Source organism: Xenopus tropicalis, chromosome 8 (genome assembly GCF_000004195.4).
Source record: "Xenopus tropicalis strain Nigerian chromosome 8, UCB_Xtro_10.0, whole genome shotgun sequence".
Lineage (NCBI taxonomy): Eukaryota > Metazoa > Chordata > Amphibia > Anura > Pipidae > Xenopus > Xenopus tropicalis.
In genome coordinates, this window is record NC_030684.2 from 49,189,750 (window position 1) to 49,211,961 (window position 22,212).

Sequence of the window (22,212 nt, forward strand, 5' to 3'; positions counted from 1 at the left end):
AGTTGGAGTCAGCCTTTGATTGACAGGTCTAATACACTCTTTGGAGGGGTGCACCCTTCATCTAGAAGATGTATTAGAGCTCGCCCTTTCAAAATAACCAGAAATACTGTGTCTCTACATGCAGGACTTTGCTGGACTCCATTAGTTTGCAAGAGTCTGTTATTTATAGAGTTAACTCTCTAATAAGTCTGCTAGAAAAGGTAGCCCCCCCAAAAAAAGATGTATTAGACCTACCTGTCAATCAAAATCTGACCCTGACTTCTGCATAAGGAGAGAATGAAGAGTAATAGATTGCTGAGAGGCAGATAATGAGGGGTAATTTGATTATTTTAGAAAGGGTCCAACATTTTTAATTGATTATAATTAGAGAGTTGCTTATTTCCATGAGATAAAGCTTATACTTAATTTTCATTTCCACTTTAAGTGAACGCTGGTGTGATTAGGAGGTTCCTCCTCACTCAATAAGCAACGCTGAAATTATACACTGTTATAAGGGAAGACTTAGCCCTAATGAATGCACTTGTTAAATATTACCATAAATAGTATGGCTACAGTTGTACAGCTTCAGTTGCCAAGCAATGTTTCCTCACAGTTTATCATGCAGGTCTTATAGGTCTTTATATCCTTTAAATTAACCTCTTACCTTCCAAGGTATATGCCTAGGGGATACTAGCTTGCCTAATGGTTATCCAATTGCTGATACAACTCCACCCCTAGGAGCATTACTACTGCAACTCCAGCTACTATTCAGGCTTTTAATGTGGTGTGGATGGACAATTCTTATATGCAGAGTGTGGGGAATTCAAGCCACCCAGGTCAGGTACTATTCACTCAAAACATCATGCTTAATGACACTTCAATAAATAATCTAGGATTTTTACAAAATTAATGTGCTGATGTACTGTACTGAAAATGGTGTATGCAGTTGGCTGGAATGTTAGTAGGTTACCTGATACTGATTGACAAAAGAGAAAATACGTATTGAAACAGAATTATTCTCATTCCTTGAATCTTTCCATGGCCTGTGTCATGTTATTTACTGTATGTGTTTGTTGCCTAAAACGACCTTCTTAATGCATATGACAAGGCAGACAAAATGGGTTTAGTATAAAAGGACATTTTAATCTATCTTTACATCAGTGATCCCAAACCAGTGTCCCGTGAGCAGCATGTTGCTCCCCAACCCCTTGGATGTTGCTCCCAGTGGCCTCAAAACAGGTGTTTATCTCTGAATTTCTGGCTTGGAGATAAGGTTTAGTTGCATAAAAACTATGGGGCCGATTCACTAAAGGTCGTTAGCGCTTATCGCATACTTTACTTTTTTGCTTAAAAAGCATGCGATAATTAAGTACCGATTCATCAACGTCATTTTGCATGCATTATCACTCATATAGAAATAATACTAACGCATGATTCACAAACACATATGAAGCGTTAAACACGTACTAAAAAAAATTGCAGCTGGTAATTGTCTGTGGTCGATTGTTAACTTGCAAAAAATAAGAAGTGATTTTATTTTTAACGCATGCTATAAATAGCACTCGTTTTTTTGACCTTTAGTGAATCGGCCCCTATGTGTACTGCCAAACAGAGCCTCCTGTAGGCTGCCAGTCCACATAGGGGCTTCCAATTAACCAATCACAGCCCTTATTTGGCACCCCATGAACTTTTTTTAATGCTCGTGTTACTCCCCAGCTCTTTTTACAATTGAATGTGGCTCACAAGTATAAAAGGTTGGGAATCCCTGCTTTATAGTATAATGTTAACTTAAACTCTTAACAGCATTTTCTCTTTATTTGTGTAACCCTATCACAACCCCTTAGCAAATATTTTCCATGCTCATAAGTACAGTTGTTGTTCTTTAAAAAGCAATGCATGTTGTATAAAACACTTGCATACACCGTGGAAAGGAAACTGCCTGAAGACCATCCATTTAGACATTTCATTTTTGCAAGCTCTTTCAACAGAATCCCAAGGCTTGCTGATATGCTAAAAAAGGGATATCACTTAACTCTTTAATTTATCTTAAATGACATATTATTTGACACAAAAATCACTTGGAAATATTGTAGAAATGGGCTTTTTTCATAGTCTGGTGGTCATAACAAGAGAGCATAATATGTACACCAATTAATATGTGTGCTAATGATACCTTTCAACTCTTTGCTGTACTTATTTTACTTATTTATGAGTTTTATTAGTGATATAAGTGTCATACTTATCTCAATGCGGTTCAATCTAATACTAGACATATGTTTTTTTGTCAGTGCCAATGAGCAACTAAAACAGTGGGTTTTTTGAGTATTGTTATATTTACATGGGGTTGAAGGCATATACAATATGAATACATATTTGTGTGGGTTTCCTCAAAGTACTTCAATTTTTTTCATATTCTAAAATCACAGATTATTTGGCTCTTGATAAAAACTGGCCTCAATTTGTGTGACCCTAAATTGCTTCACTGAGGCATGGACTGATGTGAATAAGGTTTAACCTCTGTAAATAAGAATATGGAGGTGCTATCTCAGTAAAGGTTAATAATTATTAACCACCTTACAGTCTGGTATTTTTACCCACTGGCACCATAAACCTTTCTGTGATGAAGGAGTTAAGGCTTAATATAAAATCCCCATCAATAACAATCTCATTACTGTATGTTCAGACAAAGAAGAAGAAGGAAATGAAAACAAACTGTTAGCAGCTGGGCAATTTACAACTCGGAAAACCGCAGTGTCATATCTCATTTGCTTTAGAAGACTTTTGAAAGCTTCTTTTTAATGTTACTTCCTCCAGTAATTCATTTTTAGAAGACAAGGTTGGCCTCAGAAGGTTTGCTGGAAACTTTTTTTTCTTACACAAGACAGAAGGTTTTGTTTTTTTTGGGGGGGGGGAGTGGGGGTGTCTATTTTTCTCTGCATTTCTTGTAAGATTATTCATGTATTCAGTTTGTTTTCTTATGGGATTACATCAAACTCTTAGGTTAATGAGCAGAGTATTGCTGATGGGATGAACCTCCCTGGGGGATCTGATACCTCCTAACTGACTAGCATATGCAATCCGTGAACCAGCACTTAAAACTGTGTTGCTTTCCATGCCAATTAAATATCTATTTAAATAATGGTTTTGCTGTTCTACAAAGTCACATGATATTTATTTGTGCTGGACATTTTTATAGAGTCTCAGTATAGGTAAAAAATGAAGCCAGAGGGAAAATAGACACAGCGGCTTTCATTCTGCTATTGGCATGCAAGATTTTAAACTTTATAGGGTCAATTGAAACCTTTCAGTGTCATACATTTTAAGTATTTGTGTTACACATTGTTGAAGGGATAAGAATGGCAATGAGGAATGTAGTCTTCATAATCCAAAGTATAATGGTACCATACTGTATAGAGCAGTGATCCCCAACTAGCTGCTCGTGAGCAACATGTTGCTCCCCAACCCCTTGGATGTTGCTCTCGGTGGCCTCAAAGCAGATGCTTATTTTTGAATTCCTGGATTGGAGACAAGTTTTGGTTGCATAAAAACCACTTGTACTGCCAAACAGAGCCTAATTTAGGCTGCCAGTCCACATAGAAGCTACCAAATAGCCAATCACAGCCCTTATATGGCACCCTCATGAACATTTTCATGCTTGTTGCTCCCCAACTAATTTTACATTAGAGTGTGGCTCACAGGTAGAAAAGCTTGGGGATCCATGTTATAGAGAGACTATGTCATTATCCCTCAGATGAGACCAAATGGGGTTTGGTTGTGTAATAAAAAGCACTACATTTGCCCAGGAGCAGTAACCTATAGCAACCAATCAGCAGGTAGAAGTTATTGGTCACCTGTTTACTTCTTATTTTACTTTTTAATACCTTGTTGTTGTGACCCCCCCCCCCCCCCATTTACATTATTTAATTACTCTTTCATTCAAATTTCATTTGATGTTGGGGTCCTTAACATTCACAGATCCATATAGAATCTAACATTTTGAAGGCTCACAATTAAGAGCAGCAGTAATTCCTAAAGGTAAAAAAGGTAAGTATCAAGTAAAGTACAAGCAAAGTACTGCTAAAGCTCTATTGTTTCCACTGTTGTCATTTGTCATGTCTGTTTGCAAAGGCAAAAGCTTTCACATTCTGCAAGACTTGCATTTGCTTGTTCATTGGTAGTTACTGCTTGCAATATATTAGCAAATACTGATCTTTTTGTCTTTAGATTAACATATTCTGCTTATATATGTTGCCAGGGCAACAGTTAGAAATAGTATTTAGCCATTTGCAATAATATTTCACTTTGCTAATTGCATACTTATAATTAATATATTTTATCAGAACGTAAAGTTTTGAAGGTTGCCTGTGTATGTGAAAAATCACAAGAATACTGCAATGATTACTTTCTGTAATAGCTTTTAACCTGGATTGGAATAGCTGTAGAGTTGATATTGCACACAAGTACTTAATGAGTAACCATACTGGTTTGCTTTTACCTCTGACTTATTACAATGCCCTCAAGGTTTCCTTTGACATCATAAAGGTCATGTAAAGTATATATATAGCAGCTGTAATACTGGGTCTAGCAAAGGTTCTTTCAAAAAATCTGTAATTTACAGTACTTGGATTTTCTCATTTTTTTAATCATCTGATTTTGAACAAAAACGCTTTAATGCCTATATTTTCCCTTTTGGATTACTGCAGGACCTGGGGTTAATTCTCTATACAGGGGCCCCCATCGCACAAATGCTTCTGACTGATGAAGACCTCTGCATTGGAAATTAACTCCTTTGAGAAAAATAAGGTTTTTAGCTTTTTGTTTTCCTCAAAACAGGCTGATAAAAATAAAGCAAATTGCTAAATTGTTCATAGGGAGAACCTTCAGTCAATTAACTTTTTTGGAGACTTTTCATCCCCTTCAAGGCTTGGAGTTTCTAGAGATGATTGAGTCGACTGAAAATCAGCTGCCAGTTTGGCTGATTCTGACTGAACGTAATTGTTTAGCAAATAGCAAGAGCTATAAACTTCAGAGAATGATGGCAATGCACATGGAATCAAGATTTTAAAAGCTTGTAATCATGACAAAATGTAGCAGCTTTGTATGTCATGTTAAAAGTACTGCATATATGTTTGTATGTATACAAAAAGGCCAGTTAGTTAAATCAATGCTGGCACTCTCTTTTGTTCAGTGGAAAATGGTGAAATGACTCAATGCTGATCTATAGCCTGCTTGTCTGTTGTGTCATGTGTGTGTTTATGTGCCTATATGTGTGTGCGTGTCAGGCTTACACTACCCCATAGCACTGCATAAAGCTTGAATGCACAACACAGCCCAGAGAGGGAGAGGAAATAGGATATAGCGCTATAGAATTTAAGATTAAAAAATATTAGGCTGAGTAAAATATTTTATATACAGTAACAGGTATATCAGTATCACATATGTGGCTGTCATTCTCTGGCCATCAGAGGGGGCAGATGGGAGTCCAGTCAGAGGCCCAGTGGAGACACATAGCTCACAATGACCCAGATTTCAAACCTAAAATGGATTGTGTTTTTTCTCAATTGAAACCCCATACTATTTAGTTGTCAGGGCTCAACCCAAGGTGCCCAGGCAGACAGTAGACTTGTTATCAGGAACAAAAATATGCCCTTTTAGACTGTTAAAGGGAGCAATCCCCTGTTTAACACATGAATTCCTTTCAATAATTTAGGAATTTATATTACAATTGCAAACAAACTGTAGTATTGAAGAGCTTATGGTCTTTTCAGCCTAAGCAGATGAATCTGGCTTTTAGAGATAGGAGTGCATACGCCACCTTTTCACAATATGCCAAACCCCTTTTTTTTTTTTGAAAGTCTAGACCTTGGCATCTAGATCTCCCAGATCATATTACATTATACTGCATTTTATATCAGAAACTAATGTCATGTCACCACATCCCTTATTTTAAAGTTTAAGAAGCATTTCTTTGAAATTTCTCTTTCTGATCTCTTGACGCCAAGCAATATATTCTCTCTTTGGAGATGACATTAAACATTAACCAACTAAAAGAGATGCTGTATTTAATAAGATGAGGACACTTTATTGTCATACCATGTGCAATTTTGTTCTACAAAACAAACGAGCAGTGGCACAATTATAAAAGATTTATTTTTGTTTTCATTAGTCTTTGATGTCCACCATTAGCGAGCACAATTGGCAAACCTTCTTTTGATGGTGGTAGCTAAGGGAAAGGCATACTATCCACTGAGAGAACAATTCCTGGTTGGAAGTTAATCAGTGCTCCATAGTTGCAAACACCTGTCAAGATATGAACCCCCCCCCCCCCCAAATAGCAGTCAGCTGGTTCTGTGAATTTTAAATCATTTTTGCCTCTTATTTCTTCCATTTGGGGCAGCAAATAGTACATTTGGGGGTCTTGGCAAAATTTAAATGTAAAGTATGACTCAAAGTAGCACTTAATATGAAGGTATGTTTATGGCAAATAATGGTATTTAGTAATTAGGAGAGAATCTGTTTCCCTTCACCCAAACATTTGTGAAACGGCAAAAATTTGTAATGTGCACCCACCCTTCTTCAGAAACCTTGGTGTTGTTTAATGCAATAATATAGAAAGTATTTTCGAACAATTGCATATGTAAAGAAAGTGGGAGGCTTTGCTATTTCTTGCCTTGTGAGTAACTTTACAGTATATTTGTAAGTGAGAATAGGAATTCCCATTCATATAACATTTTAGCACTTTAGCATTATCAATTCCTCTGTGGTCTTCTATAATAACAGAGGTAAAGTCAATTTTCACTCTGTGAAAACAAAATCAATACAACCTGCAAGACAGGGACTGTGATGCAAATAAGAGGATTCATACTTCATTTCATAAGGTAAGGGTAGCAAAATGAATGTTACCTAAAAGGGTTATGTTTTCCCCTTAGGGTACTGAGTTGTGTTTGCATTGGCATAAAAAGAAAACTCTCTAACAGGGAACGTTTCAGCCTAGCTTTTATTGGCTAGACATGGTATGTCTTTTCTGATTGCTAATGGCTAAAGAGACATTATGACTGAAAATGAATTATCACTCATACAAACACACACAGTATTTATGTATAAAATTATATAAAGTACCTTAAAATGCATGTGCAATCTCCCACGGGAGTGATATTAGGAAACGTAAATAATGAAATTGCCTGTTATAGGTGTCTATCGTGTCAATTCAGGACCCAAGGCAGAAAAAATGACATAAATGATTCATAGCAATTAAATAAAATAGGTACAATTAAGCTGATTATGATATCTGCTAAAATAGACACCTTTTAAACAGATTGAAATTTAAGATGATAAATGCTGCTTCCTTATCTATACATTTATTTTCAGCCATTCAATGCCATAGCTTTAAATAAGCACTGTGCCGCAATAAAATATGTGGAGAAGTAAAGTTCTATGTGTGCCAGAAGCTAAAATATTCCCTGATACTATATCTGTTTCAAAAGGTTTATACCTATAACACGTCTAGCTCTCTATGCATCAGTACAGCAAGTAACCTGCGTGAGCAGGATTCAGAGAAGCCTGATAAACAGATACAGGATATTTAAGGCTGCACTGGTTCAATGTCTATATACAAACCTGCATATGTAATAAATGGCATAGCGTTTGGCCAGGAGCAGTGACCCATAGCAACCAATAAGATATTTGCATTTAAACAGGTGCTATAGGTGTAGCAAACTTTGCACCTTATATTACACAAGCCCTAAAGTATTTAAACATCTTGTGTGCATAGGGCAAGCATTTGCCAGCAGCCATTGCAGTGAGCATCACCAGAGATTCCTGCTTGTCACTGGGGAGATGCTAAATGCCTTATGCGCTAGTCAGTTTGGGACAGTGTTGCAATAAGTGACAGATGAGTGATGGAATCAACATGATTGTGTGCAACCATTTGTTGTAAGCCTCTTGGCAAATGTCAGCGAAGCAAAATACATAGATAAGGTCATACTGGGTAACACAGTTACCACTTTGGCTTTGACCTAAATGTGATCCCTAATGGGCAGCTAAAGAAGTGAACTGACAATATTTATAGGTTAAATCTATACAATATCTGAGAAAATTGTAAAGGTCTAAAGTGTCAGGTCCCATGAGGAATCACTGCAAATACCTTTCAGGGACATTTTTGGATAAGCACCATTAAGGTATGTGTAAAAATCTGTCCTCATCTTTATAATGTCAGTGCTACATCCTAGTACTGCTCCACTCCTCAGGAACCCACTACCTCACCCTAGAAGATTATCCCCTTTGCAGTCCTTAAATGAAGAAACTCTAAAGTTCTAATGAAGGTCTATCCTATTTTCTGGATGCTTTGAACACAATACCCTGACATCAACCTTCTATCTATGAGCAACATCAATATTGTTGCAGATATGTGGTATTGTGTTAACTATTCTTTCCTAACACTAATTACTTCATGTTACAATACAATAACAATAGCAGAGGACGCAGGTCCTCAAGTTCAACCTTAAAAACTCAAGGACAAGAGGTTAAGCCTATTAAGGACACTATTTATATTGCTTTAGAGGAAGGAAAACTGAAAAGTTTCTGACCCAACATGGCAATAATATATTTCCCTGGAGCTGCATTATTGCCTGTAATGTGATTTTTCTCATCGCACAGCACAGTGTCATATAGTGTAGCTTTATAATAAAGGATATAATTAGATCTGTAACAAATGTTGTGCAAGTGTGGAACCTCGCTGTGCATGAGCATCATATCATCAGACTGACAGCCACTGCAGAGCACTCGAATAGTTCAGCCACTCCAGATTTTCTTTATAATTGATTATTTATTTCCTTTTAACTACTCTCCTCTACAAATTGAATGCATTTTATTGCTGGAAAAAATGTGTTTTTTTAGAGATATATAGATCATGGTGACCTACTGTAAATGGCACGTTTGGTAAATGTTTCCCTTGTGCAGAGATCCTTTGTATATTTATATATGTGTGTATGCAAACAAATCTATGCAATGAAAACAAAATAACTTTAATGTGGAAGTGTGGGATCCGTTACCCAGAAACCCATTATCATGAAAGTTCCGAACTAAGGAAAGGCCATCTTCCATGAACTCCATTATAAGCAAATAATTCTAATTTTTGAAAATGATTTCATTTTTCTCTGTAATAATAAAACAGTACCTTGTACTTGATCCCCAACTAAGATAAATAATTAATTCTTATTGGAAGTGAAACAATCCTATTGGGTTTATTTGATGTTTAAATGATTTTTTGCTTAAAGATCTAATTATGGAAAGACCCCTTATCCAGAAATCCCCAGGTCCTGAGCATTCTGGATAACAGCTCCTGCATAATATTTTGAATGTCTAGTAATATTATATTATACCAAGGTGAACATTATAGCATGCAAGTTCCAGCAGCTGTGTTTTCTTACTGTTGCTACGGTGACTGGTTTGATAATGGTTAAATAATTGAGAGCTGAAAATGCTTTTCTTTCACTCGCAAATACTGGCTGCCCTTCCAAGGGAGAAGCTAAAAATATCACCCCAATACTTCTGATCTAGCCAGGCTTATAACTACATTCTAACCTTCACTCTTTCTGTGAAACAGATGGCTGACTGCTGAGGCCAGGAGAAGGCTAAGAAAAGGATGGATTTACTAAACTGAAACATATCTTCTTAATTGATATTTCTGAGGCATTTGTGTTGAGTAAATTAGAAAAATAAGTTTCTAAAAAAAAAAAGCAAATTACTTTGTCATCACTTGATGTTATCAAACATATTTTAGGCACAAAGGCCCTGTTTGTAAACAGTCAACACTGGAGAATTGCTACTTCTTTCTCATTCATGAATATTTATATAAAACGTTCAACATTCATTTTGATGAAAATTTGATCCTTTGTTCCTACCAGTCGATAATTGCGTTAAAGTTATTGAAATGTTATAACGAGATTTCAAGCAAAGGTATTTCAGCAACATTTTAATATCGCTATCAAAATTGATGTAGAAAAATGAAAACATACTTTCGGGAAAGTCTTTGTCCGAAGAACAGATTCAAAAGAACATAATAATAAGAGATCATCAACTAAGTAGCTAATCTATAGACATCCTTTCACATTTTGCATGCCTCCATGTCTGAAGATGTTTATTTTCCTGCACATTTGTCACATTATAGGTCACCAATGTGGGCAAAGTTTAGAGTGCAAAAAATGGGGACATTAGTCTTTTATGGTATTCCAAATAAAGGAGCGCCTGCTGCAAATCTATATGCCAGATTCTAGATTCATAAACAACTTTCAAGTGGTGAATAATTGAACCCACAATGTAAGGGATAACACAAGTCCAGGACATGGTCTTCCACCTTCATGCCCTATACTTCATGGCTATTCAGTAGGTTCAAGGTCAAGATCCTGATGGCAAAATATGCTAAGAGATTCCAGAATTATCTTGTACTTTATGTTCTAACCTACAGATGAAGCCACTTGGAGTTAAATGCGTCATGACTCAAGATAAACTGAAGAAACTGTGTTATCTTAAGTCATGTAAACTCATTTAGCACAATTAACCTTTCAAAGAGCACCATTATTTATATAAGGCAACTCCTTAATTAGATGGGACTTAAATTCAAGTGTTAAATGGGATAAGTGAGTGAGTTAAACACACAAACCAAAGTGGCTTCATCTGTAGTTGTGCAGGCATGTCAGACGAGCAAGAACCTTTTTTCTAGAGTTGATTTCCATGTTAAATTGTTTCAATTGTTTTTAATTGGGTGTAACTTTGTATTAATTTTTGCACAGGAGTGCTTTAATGAAGATGTTTTCATATGTTTAAGCTACAAACCTGATGATCTCAAGTGAAACATTACCACTAATTATTTCTCATAGTTTTTGCATTAACAACCTTCCAAAGACTATAAATGAAGGAACAATTTATTGTTCCTTATGACAAAAAGCCAGACAAATCACTCAAAAACAAATGTATTTCCTACCATATTAGTTGTATTCTTACTTCTTATGGGGATATTTAACCGATGGTGAATGAAAATTTGCAACAAAAAACCAAATGAAAAAAAAGAAATTAAATGAGTTTAAAATATAATTATGGCCTGTAAAAAGGGAAATAATTACCTTTCATTGCTGGTGGTGGTGTAAATGTGAAATTTTGGAAAATGTTTCAACACTTTGATGCTTCTCTAGAACTTTAATTGACCACAAAGATTTTGTTTTATAGCCTGCTAACTTTTTATGGTATTTTGTGTTGAAGTCTCTTTAACACAAAGTAATTGCATGACCTTTGCAATCAAATTGTCAGACATAAACATTACATATGTAGGTACAAGCATTGCATCCAAGTTGGTACATCGTATTCTACTTTTTGTGGAAATGTACTTGTTACCTCTGTTTAGAATTATGACTAAAATTTGCAAGATAGCAGTTTGCCTAATGAGCACCTAATTATTCACAGCTTAATGCAAGCTTGTCTAGTTTGTCAAAACACTACATTTTATTCTAACTGCTTTTTATTATGTGTTTTTAAGTATTCTAAAGTTTGGCTGGGGTATTGCACAGTACATGCATGAATAATATATTCTTCCTTTAAGAATAATGCAGCATGATTTTTTGAAAAAAAGTTTGGCAACCAATATAATTAATAAGGTAAATCTGAGCAAAGAAGAACTGTAGTATTTGGGCTTGGGTTCCTGATTGATGCTGCATGTCAGTATGCACTTCTAAGAGTTAATTGGTAACCTAGTATCTTCTAGTTAAGCAACTGATTACACTACATCGTTATTGTTATACTCACGTAATGGGATTGTCTTTCATTGTTTGCAATGATCAAGCACAGCCATACTTTTTCAAGACATATGGCAAAGTGCTAGGTGGTTATGGAAAATGTGCAACCATATGGGACTACATAATGTAGACTCCTTTATTCACTTGCTTTCAGTTTGCTGCTTTTCTTTCCTATTTTCCTTGGGATTGAAAGTGGAAGTAAGCAACTCTTCAATAATAGTTGCTGTACAGCATGCTGCAAAACTCATTTATAAACAATATGGCAAAGGGCCTAGTACAGAAAACATATACAAAGTCCATTTTTTGTACTTAGTACCTTGCTCTTCCAGCATTTGGCAAAATGGGTGGGTGTTTGGTGAATATGGAACTCCTCTAGCTTGTTCATCATTCAGAAGAAAGCTGTGGAGCACCGAGGGATGCAAGGCAAAGACAAGCCCGGTACTTACTGCTTACGACACGCAGGGCACCCAAGCTTGTGACAGTGCTGTGCACCAAATTTAGAGTTCAAAAGCAAGAACTCACTGAATGACACACTAAGGGCCTGGACTGTTAAGTCCAAGAGGCTGAAAGAAACCTTTACACAGCAAAAGCTACTATATTACATTTAAACATAACACGTTATAACTAACTCTGAAGAGTATAGCATACCTTCCTTAGGTGTAATGTAACAGAATGCTATATTTGATCAAATAAAATGAATCCCAATAATGTACATTAACCGAGCACAAAAAAAGTAGTGGGACCACACCATAACAAAGGGCCCTGAGGTTTTGTTATTTTAACAGAAAGAATAAAGAGCATTAAGGTTGTATAGAGAGGCAATGAATAACAGTAAAATTCTAATACACACCTGTAGAACAATCTGATCCTGTCCAGCGTGGCTCACAGCTGCAGGTACCACTTTCCAAGAGAAATGTTCCATGCCCAGAGCACTGCTCCTGACATAACGCTAAGACAGTCTCACAGTTTACTCCTCCCCAGCCAGCAGAACAGTGGCACTCTCCTTGTACACACACTCCATGGCCTGAACACATGGGGTCAATACAATCCTCTGCAAAAAAACCCCATGTAACATATAAGATACAGCTTCACATAAACATATAAGAAAAACATGACATAAATTATTAGCTACAACAAATTGGTGAACAATTATGCCTGTAGCCCCCGCACTACAATAAAATGAAGAAATTACAAACCTTCCTCACAAATCTCCCCTTTGTATCCTGGAACACAAATGCACACTCCCATAATGCAAGTTCCATGTCCAAAACAGGTTGGGTCAATACACTGCTCCTCAGGAACATCACACTCTGCACCTTTCCACCCGTTCCGACACACGCAGTGTCCTTTTTCATATTCTCCATTACCACTGCAAAGAACGGGGCAGGAATCTAAAAAGGTAAAAATGGGTACTTCAAGTTACAGTATTTTTTCATCCTATACTTTTAAACTTTGCTTGTTCTGCATTCAACACTTGCATTATAGACTCTTTCCTGTGGTTGAACTTTTCACATATGTATATTATCAGAGTCTTATTAATTATTTATGTTCTAGTCAATTTCTTCTGTTCTAGCCTGCTTTCTGCACTGCATTTCTGTTTAAAATGAAAATGGTACTCTCTGTGCTAAGACTTGTCTGAATAATAATAATCTGGGAGGTACTGCTCAATTTACTGTATATATATATATTATATAGTGAATAATGTACCCCATATTGTAAAATATAAGGATATTATAAGTAACCTTGGAGTTCCATGACCACATAAAAGCACAATTCTGACTTCTAATATCCTCATATTTTACAACAGCAGGTGCATTATTTGTTATAAGACACAAGTTTCAGTAAACCATGTGACAGAAATTACATAACAAAGCACTGATTATAACTGATGACATCACTAAGCACTGTTTATAAGGATATAAATTACAGGATATTGATGGCTCTTGCATATTCTAATCTTATATATCTAGAAGGAATGCCTCTGTGTTTGAAAATGAGAGGAATGGCCTAGTCTAGAGAGGCTTAGGGGCTGATTCATCAAAGTACAAGTTTGAATCCCGAAATGGGTAAAATTGGATTAAATACGATAATTTCTGATGATCGTAAATGTCACAAAAATGCATATGAAAAAATTGTATTAGTCACGATAATATTGTATTGCGACCCGGAAGTCACGAAATTTTCGTATGCGAACGATGGTAAGCGGTGGGAAAACCTTTCTGACTTTGACCCTTCAGTGCATGTTTTTGGAAGCCTCCCATAGGTCTCACTGGCACTGTGCAGCTCCAACCTAGCCAAAGGAAAGTCACAATACCGAAGCTTGAATGAATCCGAAACTTTCGTAATCGTTGCAACAAATACGTTTTTGTCGTGTAAATTTTGACGCACAGTACGAAAAAGTTGCGCAAATTAGCGAAAAAAGGGCAAAAATACGCACAGTATGAAAACTTAGAAAAAATACGATTTTTTTTTTAAAATAAATTGGCCCCTTAGTGTTTTGAATCTAGAAGAAATGGCCCAGAGAACATAATCTAGGATGGTTTAGTACTTTGATACTGGGAGGAATGGGCTTAGGGATTGCAATCAAGGAGGGATGGCTCAACGTTTGAAACCTGGGATTAGTGGCCTAGTAGTTGCGTTTTAAGAAGAATAGCTCAGTGGTTGCAATGTGGGTGATTGACCGAGTTGTTGGAATATGGTTGGAATGTCTCAGTATTTGGAGTGGGCAGGAAGGAGAACAATAAAGTCAACATGGTTGTGTACAGAAAATGATATATTTCAAATATGTCTTCTTCTCCCTATTCAGAATGCGAACCATTTAATTTGTACCACTAAACTTCCAAATGAATACAATGTCATTCGAGGACTGTTTTAAGACTATCCAGACTGTTTACAATAAATTTTTGCTTCTCTTTATTTGTCCAAACGTTTCTCTTCCTTGTACTGTTACTGCAGCATGATTAACCTACTGATTGCCAGGAAAAGATATTTTTACCTAAGATGACATGCCCGCAATTAGAGTAATTAGCAAGACGTATCTTCAATGAGCATTCTCCGTACCATTAGCGAAATTGATTTTTTCTTTTACTGTACTGGCAATACTTTTGTGACCTTATAAAGGCAGTAATTCAATGAATAAACACAAAAAGTTCACATTTTTTTACTTTTGGAATTAAGCTCAGGTAAATTACTTTTTAATGTTGGCAAATAAATCAACAGATACGGATGCTCTAAACTAGATGGATTAACATTTATCACTATTAAGTTGACAAAAGTACTTTGTGCTTTATAACTACAGTGGCAGGTCTATTATGCTAAGCTGCAGCATGTTTAAAAGTAAAGAAAGAAATGACTAAAATTGTCATAACTAAATTTATACTAAATGTATACATACATACATACACAAAATATGCAGAAAAGGTACAAGTAGACCTCTGAGGCAGTAAGCAAGGCAGTTTTACTCTCAGTTTAGGAAACAACAAATGGATCAGTCAGGCAGAGATTTAGTGAAACTCTTACCTCCTAACAGGGCTGGAACTAGGCAGATTAGATAGCTGTTAAGGGTGCTGCAGCTAGGGAGTGCGATTAGAAGAAAAATTACTACATGGCCTGTCCCGCCCACCCTGCATTAAATTCTTTTAAGTAAAGCAGGAGTGGTCCAAGAAATAATCAGTGGTGGAATGGGGTTCCTGCTGGTAGGGATGTTATTGAGGCAGGAAGGAGGTTGTCGCAGCAAGTGTACAGTAGGGAGGAGCGAGTGGGAGGCAGGACAAGCAGTATTTGCCCTGGGCGCAAGTATCTCTTGGCTGGGCACTGCCTCCTAAAATCACATCTTCTTCACTACCAATCTCTATGCTTTTTCTGTGGGCACAAGAGCTATTTATCAGAAGCTTGACATGTTTTTTTATGGATGATCAACTCTATTCAAGCCTAACAAGACTAATTGGGGGAATGAAATTAATATTAATGCCCTCAATGAAGCTGGATATAGAGATGTAGCGAACTGTTCGCCGGCGAACTAATTCGCACGAAAATCAGGTGTTCGCAAGTTCGCACTTTTAGCGATGTTCGCAATTTTGGGTTCGCCTTAGCTGGAGCCAAATTTTGACCTCTCACCCCAGAGCCAGCAGATACATGGCAGCCAATCAGGCAGCTCTCCCTCCTGGACCACCCCCGGACCACTCCCTTCCATATATAAACCGAAGCCCAGCAGCCATTTTACATTCTGCCTGTGTGTGCTTGATGAGTTAGCATAGGGAGAGAGCTGTGCAGGGGTTTGAGGGACAGTTTAGGTAGCTTTGCTGACTAGTAATCTACTTTCTACTGCTCTGTATGTAGCTGCTGTGGGCAGCTGTCCTGTGCTGATCATCTGCTGTAACCCAATAGTCCTTTTTATTTGTTTTTATTTTCTGATTACTGATTACAACAACGTATTTTTCAGAGAAATGTTTGCCCTTGATCCCCCGGGTTCGGGTTCGCAAACTTTTTTTGTGAGGTTCGCTACATCTCTAGCTGGAAATTGGTTCTCTGAAATGATGAAACATGCTAACAGACAAGTATGAGTTTGGTGGATGCCAAATGAACTGCTACCTGCTTGAATGTGTAAGGCTGACTGTAAAGTTTGGTAGAGGAGCTGGTCTGGGATCATTTGGGCTAAAGAATTTTTCTGTCTACACTAAATAGTCTACACTAAATAGTCTCTGGGTCCCCCATACTGACACTGCATAGTTGCACAGTGGGGTTGATAGCCTCCATCTTTGGCTGAACTGAACCAAATATCAAAGACAATGTTCCTACATATAGTGAAAAGCTTTCCCAACAAACTAGAGATGGATATAACAGCAACAGGCAAAAGTTTGGATCCATTTGGCCTTATTTTGTACAATCATTTCCCTACAGTCATTGGAAGACAAACTATTTTTCGTTTTGTTTATTGTGGCAAGGAATTAGATTGGGCATCCAGTCACTATATACCACTGTTCTGATTACAAATCAAAACAAAGACCCAAGCTCTCTGCAAGGGAACAGTGCTTACCTATGTGTAACAGAATACCCACCTGCCCATGGTTTAGGAAAAGACTGATGTAGCTAGATATAATACTGCTTTTAAATGGATAGAAGACCTTTGTTCTTTTTTACCACCTCATGGGCATGTGTAGGATTTCCCTTTTATGGGCATAATGCAAAGAGTGAAAAGAATGTTCTATTTGTAGAAACCTGGTGAAACCTGAATAATATGGCCCATGGGGACTTGTCAGCAATTTAACTGATACATTTATTTGGAAGCAAGCTGCCAAATTGCACACAGACCCCTTGGTAATTGCATGTAAATACAAAAGGTTACATTTTTGGATTAGTCATTTTTCTGAGAACAGAAAAGAATAAACAGTGGTGAGTGAAAGCTTGTTCTGAGAAAGAAAATGCGTAGTCTTTGCAGTCCTGCTGAAAAATAAATACAAATCATATGTAATATGTAAAACAATTTAAACAAAACCACTGTTATTTTGTATTATTTGTAGCAATTTGAAAGGAAGCAGCCCTGCAACTGAACTGAATATATGCTGCAAGTAAATGGAAAATTTCAAGAAATGCGGGATTAATAACACATACCTCTCGCACAGTCTGGCCCAAGGAATCCTGGGAAGCAGTGACAATGGCCAGAGATACACTCTCCATTTCCATTGCAGTTGGTAGAACAATCATCCATCATTTCTGCACGGGAACAAAGTCGCATAGAGTAGAGACAGTTTAAAGATTGAATTTAGATGTAAACCTAATGCACAGAGTGATTCAATTGCAGGGAAATTGCAGCAAATTTCCCTTTACTGTAGAAAATAATCATGTGAGCTTTTTATTTGACTGCCCAAAGAAACGCAATAAGTGAGGAACATAGCAGCTTTGCCGAGATATATCAAACTGCCATCAAATCAATGTCATTTTACAGAGTACAGAGGCTTGAAAAACATTTAAGAACTTTTGTTAAATTTAACAAATACGTTTTGCAAAAGCAACATTTTATTTGTTCATCTTTAACTAATTCTGTGTCATTCTTTAAAAACAGTTAATATATTGTACAGTATGATTGAATTGTGCGGTGCGCAACCTACTGCAATCAAGGAAGGAGTTCCATAGTTGAACTCTCTGTTCCTCAGCAGGTAAGATAATAGGGGTCATTTAGAAAGCAAAAACACACTCAAGAGAACCAAGCGTGCAAAAGTGCTCCCCTTAGTGCTCATCTACAAAGCACTTGTGCTCAGGGTTGTGCTGCTCTTTGTATGGAGGGCTGGATGAAAAATCTGGTGATTTGTGACAAGAGCAGTGCCAGGAGGCACAAGGTATGGGACGGGAGGGGGACACCTATGTGCCTTCTCCCACCCACCCCATTTCAATCAAGGGCTACCAAACGCAGGCCACACTACTTTCAAGAGCAGTCCTCAGGTCTCTGCCCTCTGAAACAGAGGACAGGGGCCTGCAGCTGTTTGAACAATGACCTGTCCAGTGGGCAAAGTGCAAATAAAGTGGCACACACTGTGTGGGGCATTGTAAATGATCCCTAATGTGGGTGTACATTAAAGTGCATCTAAACCCTCCAGAACCCCCAGAACTCTAGCTTGCCCAAACTTCATTGCAGATACAAAGTTATTCACCAGTACGAATTCGTTGCGCGGAATTTTTTTTGTCGCAAGTCAAATTGGGCTCTGTCGCGTCAAAAAAAGGGCACAGTCATGCGTCAAATTGGGTGCAGTCACGTTAAAATTGGGCACAGTCACATAAAATAGGTGTGGGCGACAAAAAAATAGACACGGGCGACAAAAAAATAGCACGGCAAATGCGTTTAGTGAATTATTCGCCATTTCGTGAATTTTCTTGCCGTTTAGTAAATTTTATGTTGAAGCGAAACAGGACAGATTCGCTCATCACTATATATGAGAAGTGAGAACAATACTACTGTTTACTCTTCCGTGCTATAAACACTGTGTTCAATGCTTCCAGCTCCTTATGAAGGAACAAAGAACATGGATCCAAATTATTAACACATATCAGCTGAAGGATTCTCTTGCATTCATTGGGTTTTATTGATTAATGTTCTTTAAGAATACAACCCTGATGTTGCTGGACCACAGCTACCAGCATGTTTTCATGGGTGAAATATGTTGGAAATGATAGAACATGTAGTCCAAAAAAATTAAGACAGAAAAGTATGCAAAAGAGAGTGTTGTGATGCTACATATGTACATATAACATGTAGTGTATAATTTATTTTGGACCATGGGGGATTTACAGTAATGCTGCAGGCAGGTAATAGATCAATGCTGACCTCTTTTGTGACCTGCAGTGCTGTGCAGCAGATTGGTATTATGCTCAGGGCACAGGCTGTGATGCCTACAAGCTCAGTGTCCTCTATTCACTGGCACTATGCACTATTCAGCTATATTGTGTACTGTATTTAGTTCTGTTTTCTCTACCTCAGTTCCAATATTATTCTGGGCTTACAAGCAAAAAAAAGTACAATTCTCCCACTGTCAACAATAATTGCTACTTTCCTAAGGACAATGCTTGATTTTGACTTTCTGTTCCTAGAAAATGTTATCCTAAGGAATGTCCTTAGTTTTGGAAATGGACAACCTGTAGAGAATTAGAATCATAGTATGATGACAGAAGGCAGTTCTGAGGGACCAAACAACCTATAGTTACTGGAGAGGTTCTTGTAAGAGAATATTATTATTATAATTACCCTGGACATTTAGAATCATAGCTGAGGCATTTCATTTAGAGATGTAGCGAACTGTTCGCCGGAGAACTAATTCGCACGAAAATCAGGTGTTCGCAAGTTCGCGAACTTTTAGCGAAGTTCGCAATTTTGGGTTCGCCTTAGCTGGAGCCAAATTTTGACCTCTCACCCCAGAGCCAGCAGATACATGGCAGCCAATCAGGCAGCTCTCCCTCCTGGACCACCCCCGGACCACTCCCTTCCATATATAAACCGAAGCCCAGCAGCCATTTTACATTCTGCCTGTGTGTGCTTGATGAGTTAGCATAGGGAGAGAGCTGTGCAGGGATTTGAGGGACAGTTTAGGTAGCTTTGCTGACTAGTAATCTACTTTCTACTGCTCTGTATTAGCCCATAGGGAGAGAGCTGTGCAGGGATTTGAGGGACAGTTTAGGCAGCTTTGCTGACTAGTAATCTACTTTCTACTGCTCTGTATGTAGCTGCTGGGGGCAGCTGTCCTGCTGATCTCATCTGCTGTAACCCAATAGTCCTTGTGAGGACTGCTTTTATTTTCTGATTACTGTTACTCTTCTTTTCATTGTGTACTGCACAATTGCATGTGAACCGGCTAGTAACCTTTACACGACTTGATTGGCATGTAGACGCCGGATGTTTTAAAGCAGTTTATTACACAAGTTTAGAAATGTAGTGTGATTTCTGCCCTTTACAGCACAAAACGCAACGCTGTGTCAACAATGTATTTTTCAGAGAAATTTTTGCCCTTGATCCCCCTCCTGCATGCCAATGTCCAGGTCGTGGCACCCTTTAAAAAACTTTAAAATCAGTTTTCTGGCCAGAAATGGCTTTTCTAGTTTTTAAAGTCCGCCTTCTCATTGAAGTCTATGGGGTTCGCAAAGTTCGCACTTTTTGGCAGAAGTTCGCGAACGGGTTCGCAAACTTTTTTTGTGAGGTTCGCTACATCTCTAATTTCATTCCTCCTAAAGGCAATTCTTTCATGATGCAGAGAGTGAAAAATGTCCTTGCAGTTACGCAGGTTACTTTACATGCATATATATTATATGGTCTATCCAGATAGCTCTTAATTTCATTCTGGGAATCTAGTTACATTTCAGAACATATTTCTATTGAGAAAATAAATATCCACTTTTTTTAACATACAGGTAGGAGTACATGACAATGTAGTGCAGTTTAATTATGCATTTACTAGATATACAGGTCCTTTTCAAAAAATTAGCATATTGTGATAAAGTTCATTATTTTCTGTAATGTACTGATAAACATTAGACTTTCATATATTTTAGATTCATTACACACAACTGAAGTAGTTCAAGCCTTTTCTTGTTTTAATATTGATGATTGTGGCATACAGCTCATGAAAACCCAAAATTCCTATCTCAAAAAATTAGCATATCATGAAAAGGTTCTCTAAACGAGCTATTAACCTAATCATCTGAATCAACAAATTAACTCTAAAAACCTGCAAAAGATTCCTGAGGCTTTTAAAAACTCCCAGCCTGGTTCATTACTCAAAACCGCAATCATGGGTAAGACTGCCGACCTGACTGCTGTCCAGAAGGCCATCATTGACACCCTCAAGCAAGAGGGTAAGACACAAAAAGAAATTTCTGAACAAATAGGCTGTTCCCAGAGTGCTGTATCAAGGCACCTCAGTGGGAAGTCTGTGGGAAGGAAAAAGTGTGGCAGAAAACGCTGCACAACGAGAAGAGGTGACTGGGCCCTGAGGAAGATTGTGGAGAAGGACCGATTCCTGACCTTGGGGGACCTGCGGAAGCAGTGGACTGAGTCTGGAGTAGAAACATCCAGAGCCACCGTGTACAGGCGTGTGCAGGAAATGGGCTACAGGTGCCGCATTCCCCAGGTCAAGCCACTTTTGAACCAGAAACAGCGGCAGAAGCGCCTGACCTGGGCTACAGAGAAGCAGCACTGGACTGTTGCTCAGTGGTCCAAAGTATGTCATTCGGAAATCAAGGTGCCAGAGTCTGGAGGAAGACTGGGGAGAGGGAAATGCCAAAATGCCTGAAGTCCAGTGTCAAGTACCCACAGTCAGTGATGGTCTGGGGTGCCATGTCAGCTGCTGGTGTTGGTCCACTGTGTTTTATCAAGGGCAGGGTCAATGCAGCTAGCTATCAGGAGATTTTGGAGCACTTCATGCTTCCATCTGCTGAAAAGCTTTATGGAGATGAAGATTTCATTTTTCAGCATGACCTGGCACCTGCTCACAGTGCCAAAACCACTGGTAAATGGTTTACTGACCATGGTATTACTGTGCTCAATTGGCCTGCCAACTCTCCTGACCTGAACCCCATAGAGAATCTGTGGGATATTGTGAAGAGAAAGTTGAGAGACACAAGACCCAACACTCTGGATGAGCTTAAGGCCGCTATTGAAGCATCCTGGGCCTCCATAACACCTGAGCAGTGCCACAGGCTGATTGCCTCCATGCCACGCCACATTGAAGCAGTCATTTCTGCAAAAGGATTCCCGACCAAGTATTGAGTGCATAACTGAACATAATTATTTGAAGGTTGACTTTTTTTGTATTAAAAACACTTTTCTTTTATTGGGCGGATGAAATATGCTAATTTTTTGAGATAGGAATTTTGGGTTTTCATGAGCTGTATGCCACAATCATCAATATTAAAACAAGAAAAGGCTTGAACTACTTCAGTTGTGTGTAATGAATCTAAAATATAT

General features: G+C 37.9%; 1 protein-coding gene across 2 annotated transcripts in view; it reads right to left on the reverse strand.

Annotated features, from left to right (window-relative positions):
• The window catches only part of tenm1 (teneurin transmembrane protein 1), a 373,978-nt gene that overhangs the window by 108,780 nt on the left and 242,986 nt on the right, over positions 1–22,212 (reverse strand). For both annotated transcript variants that reach the window (XM_031891499.1, XM_031891500.1), the window contains 3 exons: positions 17,376–17,477; positions 12,962–13,156; positions 12,616–12,816 (listed from right to left, as the gene is read on the reverse strand). In XM_031891499.1, coding sequence (XP_031747359.1) covers positions 12,616–12,816; positions 12,962–13,156; positions 17,376–17,477 — 498 coding nt within the window. The remainder of the gene's footprint in view (positions 1–12,615; positions 12,817–12,961; positions 13,157–17,375; positions 17,478–22,212) is intronic.